Source organism: Octopus bimaculoides, chromosome 9, assembly GCF_001194135.2.
Source record: "Octopus bimaculoides isolate UCB-OBI-ISO-001 chromosome 9, ASM119413v2, whole genome shotgun sequence".
NCBI classification, from domain to species: Eukaryota; Metazoa; Mollusca; class Cephalopoda; order Octopoda; family Octopodidae; genus Octopus; species Octopus bimaculoides.
In genome coordinates this window covers 24422980-24433123 of record NC_068989.1, presented here as the reverse complement: position 1 = coordinate 24433123, position 10144 = coordinate 24422980, and the positions used below count along the sequence as shown (strand labels likewise).

Below are 10144 nucleotides of genomic sequence, written 5' to 3'. Positions count from 1 at the left end.
GAAAATCCTACGAAGGCCAGTCAGGTGGTACTGGCAACGGCCATGCTCAAAATGGTGCATCTTATGTGCCACCCGCACAAGAGCCAGTCCAGGGGCACTGGCAACGATCTTACTTGGCTTGCCGGGTCTTCTCACGCACAGCACATTTCCAAAGGTCTCGGTCAGTAGTCATCGCCTCGATGAGGCCCAATGTATGAAGGTCTTGCCTCACCACCTCAGCCCAGGTCTTCCTGGGCCTACCTCTTCCACGGGTTCCCTCAAATTTCTGCACACTAGTCCTATGATGGTCTTACTTGGTCAGCTTGTGCTCATTGTTTTGTATTGCTGATGTTATTACATGTAGCAAGCAGTAGTAGCCACTACTGTTTCTTAGATTAGTAAACAAAGCCTAAAACATTAGATTTAAACTTATCCAAACTAATGTTTGCTAATGAAGACCAACATTAATTCCCTCAGAGTCTGTTTTTTATTTATTTTTTTTTAAACCTGTAGTTTGATTACTCGTTCTTTCTACTCTAGGTGAGCTCTGAATGAGAAGACCTATGATGAAGGGAAATCTGGTCATCTGATCATGACCATCAAGTCTTATTTTCAGATCTTGTGTTCTATTTTCAAAATGGCAGAGCATAATTTTAGGGAGATTTGACTGCTATTTTTAGCATGTTGAATGACCACATATATGTTCACATTGGTTTTTATTCTTTTTTTTTTGTGTTAGTACTTGATAGTTGATTTGTCATTTGTTGAGGTTTGTATTATCCCCACCCCACAAAAAAAAAGCACAGATTGCACACGCAAGCTTCTCTGATTTTCTGATTTTTGCTGTATTGTATAATGCATGCTTGTCAGATTTTTGTTCTGCTGCTCTACCAGCACCTTGGGACAAATTTTACAGACACTCTCTGCATGCACAAATCCTCCATTTAAATGGAATGCACTGATCCATGCTTATTCCCACTTCTTGAGCAATTTCCTGGATGGTTTCATGACGGTCTTTCATGACTATTTGCCGAACTCTCTCAATTGGTTCCTTGTTTTGGCCTATAGATGTACTGCTTGAGCATGCCTTGCTCTCCATTGAGGTATGGCTATGTTTAAAGCGGCTGTACCACTCCTTGACCTGAATTTTGCCCATGGCATCATTGCCAAAGGCCTGCTGACTGTTCTGAATGGTTTGAGCTTGAGTATCACCAAACTTTTAGTAAAACTTTATGCAATATCTGTGCTTGATGTTTTCAGTGAAAATGAAAATCTGACGAATGCACACTACATGTCTGTACTCTAGGCATAACAGCTGGGAACTGACGCAGCTTGCCAGCACAAAAATGTTCATGCATGTGCAAGATGGGTAGCATCACCTCCCACCCAAACGATTTTGCTTGTGCGGCATTAGTTTTGGCGGGAAAAAAATAAGGTTAGATACTTTTTGAATGTACTTTGTATAACTGCTTGTAGGAAGAATAAGTATGATTATATGGCAGTCCAGATGGGTGGAATTCCAGAATGGTTCAGTTATGAAAAGTCCAGTAATTAAGGTGAAAGTTTTCTTCTTTTACAATTCCACTAACATCTGTATTGTAGTTTAGTCAAGTATTGGAGCCTATATAGATTGACCCTAGTATATGACTGATACTTTACTCTGTTGACTCATGAAGGATGAAATGGAAAGTTGACCTTAGCTTGATTTGACCGTCATTTTACTAGATTTGGGCTGCTATGTTGATGGAACAGTATAAGAGAAGCTCATAGAAATGGTGCTTAAGCACTCTAATATTCCAGACAAACTGATAGCAATCGTTGCAAGTTCACTGTACAGAACTATGTAAGATCATTGTAGACATTAGAAAAGACATTGTGAATAGCAATATCATTTTGGTTCTTTGTTTTGTGATGGCAATGAACTTGATAATGAATTTGATCCTTGAAATGGAGGGGAGAGAGAGAGTAGCTCAAATGCCTACACTAACAGCAACCAGTGAGGGGAACTTCTACGTAGTGACATGATCTCTTTAAAATAAAACCTCAATATTGTATTTGTCTAATCCATGTTGATATGGAAAAATGGATGTAGCAGTTACCAAAGTTCATATGTATTGCTCATTTGTTACATAGGTTAGATGAATACTTATTATTAAGCCATTGTTTTACAAATGGATGCTGTTTTTGTTATTAAATTTTATCTGCTTTTAAGTATGGGAGTTTTCATTTCACTTGTCTTTGAAAGTGAAGAGCTACTAAATTTGTTGACAGGGAAATATCACAAACATCATCTCCATCTGTAGCTCTAGAATTTTTCATGCATAGTACAGAATGTAAGCATTAACCACCCAACCCATCTTTGCATGGTAGGCTTTATACAATTTGTTTTTACCATATTCAATCACAAAGCATTGGTCAGCCTCTAAGTATAATACAAGACGCATGCTCAAGATGCTGTTGCAGTGGGACTGAATCTGAAATAAAGCAATCTTCTTAATTACACAGTCATAACTGTGCACCTTTTTTTACACCCCCCACACACATGCGATACGAGTAGGGAACCAACACTGCTGAATGACAACCACTGACAGGAAGAGTTGAACTTCACATTGCAAACCAACAAAACACTTGGTTAATTTTAGTATGAGCAATACAACTATGTGGTACTTTTTTGTAGCTAAGTGGACTAGGATTCAAGGAAATAATTACTTTTATTATTGATGCAGTTAGGGGCTGATGACTTGTGAACTATTGAACATTTTGTTGTTTGTCTGATGCTTTCTCATTTCAGTTGTCTGTGGTTCAGATATCACTCAGTTTTATATAAATTTCCTTTGATTCTTGGTGTTGTTACTTCCATGATTTGTACTTTTTGATTTGACCAGTTCTTTGTTGCTTTCTTCTCTGAATGTAGTTCTCTTGTTGAAATATTTCAGATTTACAGAAACTCTACAAGATGCCTTTGCACCACAAATTCTGCATCTCAACTTTCCAAAGATATCTATTGGAACGATGCATTTGACAAAAATGAAATGGTGAGTATGGAAATAAAGTTGTCAACATTGTTCAAAGGATTATCAAATTCTTCCTACATGAACTTAATGTGGTTTAACATTTTTTCTCTCTATCTATAAACCTTAACTCTTTAGAAATGAACTCTGCTAATGCTGCTACACTACAGAAGGATAGAATCACTCTTACCAGGTACTAAAAGAATGGAGGCACTATGTAAAATTCTGTCACTCTGTATATCTTAAGAACTCTATTACAACATGCTCTTAAGAATATTTTCTTTCACTCTGTCCAGACAAATTTACAATTGTTCAAAATACTGTTACAACACCATTTTAAGAACACTGCCTTTTCTGCTGAAACTAGATAAACACGCTGATATATTGCAGTAATGTAAATTAATGCATTACCAAATAACTGTTTTATTGTAGTTTATCTTTAGCGACAGATTAAATAGAGAAAATGCATTATGTCCAGGGTAGATAGTATCATCTTCAACTCAGTGGAGATATGGTATATTTAGTGTATTTTATCTCTGAATGATGTAATTGTTTGGCTGACTATGTTCTATAGCTTTTCATCATCATTTAACATCCAGTTTTCAGATAGAATTTGTTGAGGTAGATTTTCTATGGCTGGATGCCTTTCCTGTTGCCAATCCTCACCTGTTTCCAAGCAAGGTAGTATTTCCTCATGGTCAGACATGTTTTCACAGAAGACTAGAAATGCACAACATTGCCTGTATGGCATTGATACTTATTTACAACCATCATCTGAAGTCAACACAAGGGAACACATACACATGAGGTGGGGTGGGGGCTTCTTTCATTTCTGCTTACCAAATCTAGTCTCAAGGCTTTGGTCAGCCTGGGCCTTTAGTAAAAGACACTTGCCCAAGGTGCCACACAGTAGGGGTGAACCCGAGACCACATAGTTGGGGAGCAAACTGCACACAGTCATGCCTGTGCCTATTCTTAATGTTAATTGATCAAAGCTAATTAATAATACCCACCAAAATATAAATAATTTTTCCTCTAAAATTATTTCTCCCTTTGTATGTATATCTTGGTTTTTGTTTTACTGCATGAAAAAGGCTTAATTCTGCTTCATTAAATAAATAGAAAATAACTTCCATAGTTGTAGGAAGAGTTGTAAAAACAAATTTCTCCATAGGAAAGTGATGTAAAACAATTTTAAAAATCTGTTTTGCTATTGTGTTTTTTATTAATGCTATGAAAATTTCAATATAAATCTACATAAATTACACTTCTAGATGTGAGCATGGCTGTGTGGTTAAGCAGTTCAATTCCCAACCATATGATTTCAGGTTCAGTCCCACTGCGTGACACTTTAGCCAAGTGTTTATTATTATAGTCCTGGACTGACCAAAGCCTTGTGAGTTGATTTGCTAGTGGAAACTGAATAAAGTCTGTTGTGTCTGTGTCTCTCTCCTTGTCTTGATAAATGATTACAAATTGTCAAACAAGCGGAGTCTCTCATTTCTTCCATTCCTCCCTAAAATCATGTCCAGTCATGGGGAAATATTATCTTGCTTAGAAACAGATGATGGTGGATGACAAGAAGGACATCCAGCTGTAGAAAGTGTACACCACCAAATTCTGACTGACTCATGCAATGGACTTTAAAATGATGATGATGATGACTATGATAAACAAATTTTTCTTTTACAGAAATTCGATAAAATTTTGATAGCAAACCGTGGTGAAATTGCCGTGAGAGTGATCAACACATGTCGTCGCCTGAACATCAAGACTGTGGCTGTTCACAGTGACATTGACTCAATGGCGGTAAAATGTTTTCTGCTTTTTTTTTCCCTTTCTTAACAATACATAGCATATAAGATTATATTGTGCCCAGAAAAATTGCATGTGATGAACTACTTAATCTGTCTAAAACAGATTTACCCCTTAGTTTTTGATTTTATAAAAAACGAAGTTAACTGTTTTGATACCAAGCCACCTGAAACTTGCTGTGGTTGGTTGGTTTGTGATTCAGTTTTGTCAACTCTTATACCTTTTGATACCAACCTGCCTAAGACCACCCTTGAGTCTATGATACAAATTTCTCATTTTAAAGTGATCAAAATTAAAACCTTCAAAATTTCATGCTGCAAACACCTGATTAATAATGACATATTTTAATAAATCTTATATTATAAAGGAGAAGTGGTTCTGTCTGTCTGAATATATATTAGAGGGAGGGAAAGAAGGGGAGGTATTAAAACATGTCACAGGTTTTTTTTTTAGTTCTTTGTGTGTGTGTGTGTTTCTGCCTCTGTCTTTCAACAGAGAGACAGTGCCACACCTAAGAAAAAGCTTTCACTATAATGATAGGTTGTTGAAAAAAAAGAGAGAGAAAAAGTGTGTGTGTGGAAGATACATAGGTAGACTGTTGTCACCATAGTGACAACTAACGAGACTTTCACAATATAACAGTCTACTATTAAAAGATGGTACATGCATGATTAACAAATATTTTTACAAGCAGTGTAGTGATGGGTAAAGACCTAGTTTTTTTATTTTCAAACTTCATGAAAGGCTGTCAAAGGTACTGTTTCTGTTCCTGGGTGGTAAACTTAAGCCATCACCCAGTTTTAACACACTACCTGAATCCAGAGTGCTTTTAACAGACTCCAAGGTGTTGTAGTCTTTTAGGCTGGACCTCCCGTCTAAGCATAACTTTTTCCCATCCTCTTACCATTCTTGGAAAGGTCATGAAATAAGTCAAGGGTTCTGCCTTTCATCCTCTCAATAAATCATTACAAAGAAGGAAAAAAAAACAACATATTTCATCATTATCCACACATGTTATCTGTATTACTCTTTACTCTCTTTTACTCTTTTACTTGTTTCAGTCATTTGACTGTGGCCATGCTGGAGCACCACCTTTAGACGAGCAAATCGACACCAGGACTTATTCTTTGGAAGCCTAGTACTTATTCTATCGGTCTCTTTTGCCGAACCGCTAAGTTATGGGGACGTAAACACACCAGCATTGGTTATCAAGCGATGGTGGGGGGACATCTGTTCATGTTGCTGTAAAAAGCACCATTTATTGCTGTCAATAACAGGAGTGGGTACTCCCAGATGATATCTTACGGTAGCACATGACCACAGGTTTGTAGGAAAGGGATAAAGGGGTATAGTTGATTAACTCCAATACTGATGAAAGAGATTTAACCCTTTAGCATCTTTATTACTTTATCAAATGTTATGCTTCTTTATTTACAGCATTTTGAATTAATCATGTATTATCTTGTAACTTCAAGATTTTTTATGCTATGATTATTTATTTTCAGAGTGACATTGTAGGGTAGGTGTGAGAAGCCAAGTCTGGCAGGTGGGCCAGATATGGCTGGGCTAAAGGTCAAGTCAACTTTAGTTTGAACTTAGTATGTCTTCTTCTTGCCTTTAACCCTCCAACGTGGAGTATAGGCCACTTATAATTGAATTCCATGTTGCATAATTTTTCGTTTCTATACATATACTCTGTCATGAATGTCCCCCTTTCTCTAGTTCCTTTTGTGTTGATCTACGCCACGAGTTCTTAGGCCTACCCCTCTTTCTATATCCATCCAGATTCCACTGTAAAGCGCTTTTCGCTGCATTTGGTGTGTCTTTTCTAATTGTGCTACCAATCCACTTTCACTTTTCTTAAATATTTGCTCCCTAATCGGAACTTGATTCATTCTTTGCCATAGCTCCATATTGCTTATGTGTTCGGGCCATCTGATTTTAAGTATACTACACAAGCACCTTTTGATGAATGATTATATTTGCTTATTTTACTTAACTGTTGTTCTCCTAGTGTGTACGAGAGGCAAAACTGATTACTAAAAACATTTTATTTAATTGCTTAAGATAGTTGGCACCTCGCACTTGCAGTGTCTTCAGCATTTAGCATTTAAACCAACATATCCAGTATTCTACAGCCAGATCCAGCCTCTCACACCTACCCTGCTATGTTATTCTAAAAATAAACAGTCATGTCATTGAAATCTTGAAACTGTGAGATAATGCATGATTAATTCAAAATAATATGAATAAATAGTCATTACATTTGACAGAGTAATATGGAAAAAAAAAGAAAAACCCAAAACATTATCTTAAATTTATCTATTGAGTTGTATGCATCTAAGTAAACTGTTGTTTTATTTCTACAAAAGCTACATGCCCAACTAGCAGATGAAGCTGTGTGTATAGGGCCAGCGCCAACCAATCAAAGTTATCTTGACATGGATGCCATTTTGAAAGCTGTCAAAGATACAGGAGCTCAAGCCGTAAGTGTTGTCTTGTCTTCCTACCTCTATCTCTCTTGTTTTGTTATCCCGATCTCTCTCATTCTCACTCTTTCTTCTCTTCACTTTCTCTTCTTCATTCCTTCTTTTCTCTCTCCTTTTTCTCACTCCCTCTTCTCTTCTTCCTCTGCTCTCTTATCCCCCACTCTGTTCTCCTCTTTCAACTGTTTTTCTTTTTGTCTTACAACAACCTATCACTCTTTGTTTTCTTTCTATATGAAACATTGTAAATGATAATAATGATAATAATAATAGTCCTTTCTACTATAGGGACAGGGCCTGACAATTTGAGGAAGGGGACTAGCTGATTACATTGACCCCAGCACTTAACTGGTACTTATTTCGACTTTGAAAGGATGAAAGGCGAAGTTGACCTCACTGGAATTTGAACTCAGAATGTAAAGATGGATGAAATGCCACTAAGCATTTTACCCAGCATGCTAATGATTCTGCCAGCTTGCCGCCTTAATAATAATAATAATAATAATAATAATAATAACAATAATAATAACAAGAGCACTCAGAGAGCACAAACCTCTGCCAAGGCAACACCAATGTCGTCCCAATTATTAGCCAGAGATGATTTTTGAAATGAGAATATCTGAAATAAACTTGATTGTTCTTACAAACGAGAATACTAAAAACGAACCTGATTGCTCTCAAAAATTAAGTAAAAAAATCAGAAAAATAATCTAGAATCCTTGTCTGGTACCTGATTGATCCCAGTGGTAGTTATGGAATGTAAAGGTGGCTGTAGAAAATTTAGTAACAGTAATAAATAGTTTATCCTTATCTAATACAAGCCAAAGTTAAATTCACCATTCAAAATAGTTACAGCCTAAAGGGAGATAATTGAGAAAGACTTGAAAGTTAACATAAGATTGTAATCATGTAAAATAAATATAAACAAATAATCCAGAATCCTTGTCTGGTACTAGATCAATCCCCAAATCTAATCAGTTCATGCCAGTCATGAGGCCAAACATTCATGAAAGTTTCATTTGAATCCATGCAGTGGTTCTTGGTTATCGTGTCCACAGACAAACAAACAAACAAACATGACTGCAAACAATACCTTTGCCTTAGTGGATTTTGGCACAAAGCTAGAAGTTTTAGTGAGAGGGGTTTAGTTGATACCATTAGCCCTGAAAGGATGAAAAGCAATGTTAACCATGACAGTATTTGAACTTGGAATGTAAAGAACTAAAAGAGAAATGTAGTTAACTATTTTGTCCAAAGCTAAAAATTCTAGTCCACAACCTTAAGGGCAGAGTTGACCCTGATAAGATCTAAAGTCAGGAAGTAAAGAGCTGGAAGAAATATTGCAAGGTATTTTTACCAATGTTGTAATGATTCTATCAATCCACCACACTTAATGATGTTGATGATGATAATGATATTGGTTTCAAATTTTGGCACAAGGCCAGCAAGTTCAAAGGAGGGGATAAGTTGACTAAATTGACTCCACTGCTGAAGTGGTATTTTATCAATCCTGAAAGGATGAAAGGCAAAGTGGACCTCAGCAGAATTTGAACTCAGAACATAGAGATAAACAAAATGCCATTTTGTCCAACATGCTAATGATTCTGCCAACTCACTGCTTTATCAGTTTCTGTTGACATGCATTTAATAATTATGTTAATGTTTAAAGATTGTAATCAGTTATTGTTGATTAATTTTCGTATTTGTTTATTTCAGGTCCATCCTGGTTATGGCTTTCTGTCAGAAAATACGGTTTTTGCAGCTAAATTGGTATGACTATAAATTATTCTCTCTCTCTCTTGCTTGCTCTCTCCCTCTGATTGCAGTAACCATGTATCTCCTCTACAGCAAGACACCTGTTTCTGTCCCTCTGTCATACTGTAGCTAACCTCTCATCTCCTGGCACAAGGCCACCTCCCTCAACACCACTTTCCCTCTCAATTAGGGGATCTTTGTCTTGCAAGTTACTTGGTGACCTTACCAGTGATGGTGTCATGTAAAAAGCACTTTCCCTTCTGTAAAGCGATTACTGTTAGGAAAGGCATCCAGCTTTAAAAACCCATGTCAAAACAGACTGGAATTTGGTGCAATCCTTTGGTTTAGCGGCACATGTAAAACTGTTCAACCTATACCAGCATGGATGATGGACGTTAAATGATGATGATATGTGTGTGTTAATTGAATAAATAATTTAACTTTGCATTCATTGCAGAGTTTTTACTTGGATGTGATTAATTCTGTTTTATTAATAGACACATATAATTTTATGTATTTATGCATGTGTGTGTGATATCATTAATTTGGCTACGATTGTTTGAAAATTACAGTTGTGTGTACACACACATAAACATTATTTATTAAACATATACATAAATATTTTATGCATCACGTAGATTGTTTTCTCTCCCAATTATTTATATCGGATATATGTGTGTGTGTGTGTGTCTGTCTAATTATGAATGCTTTTATGCACTAAAATCAAAGTCCTAATAAGTAGGAAGGTAGATAAAACACAAACCCCTTCAGGTAGATGGCCCTGCTCAATATGTAGAAAAGGTGTAGGTAGTAACTCTATAAGATGTACCCAGTGCAAGCTTGGGACACATAAGAGGTGCAGCAATATCAAAGTCAGGTTAACTAGGAAGTTAGTTTTTTTATGTGGCAGATAACTTCCGCTATCTGGGTGACCAAGTTAGTAGTGGGGGAGGGTGCGCTGAAAGTGTAGCTGCTAGAATAAGAATAGCCTGGGCAAAGTTCAGAGAGCTCTTACCTCTGCTGGCGACAAAGGGACTCTCACTCAGAGTAAAAGGCAGACTGTATGACGCATGTGTACGAACAGCCATGCTACATGGC

General features: G+C 36.7%; 1 protein-coding gene across 1 annotated transcript in view; it reads left to right on the top strand.

Moving 5' to 3' along the window:
• The window catches only part of LOC106884216 (propionyl-CoA carboxylase alpha chain, mitochondrial), an 80400-nt gene that overhangs the window by 13883 nt on the left and 56373 nt on the right, over window positions 1-10144 (top strand). Inside the window, exons 2-5 of the mRNA XM_014935468.2 lie at window positions 2916-3014; window positions 4683-4799; window positions 7178-7291; window positions 9008-9061. Coding sequence (XP_014790954.1) covers window positions 2916-3014; window positions 4683-4799; window positions 7178-7291; window positions 9008-9061 — 384 coding nt within the window. The remainder of the gene's footprint in view (window positions 1-2915; window positions 3015-4682; window positions 4800-7177; window positions 7292-9007; window positions 9062-10144) is intronic.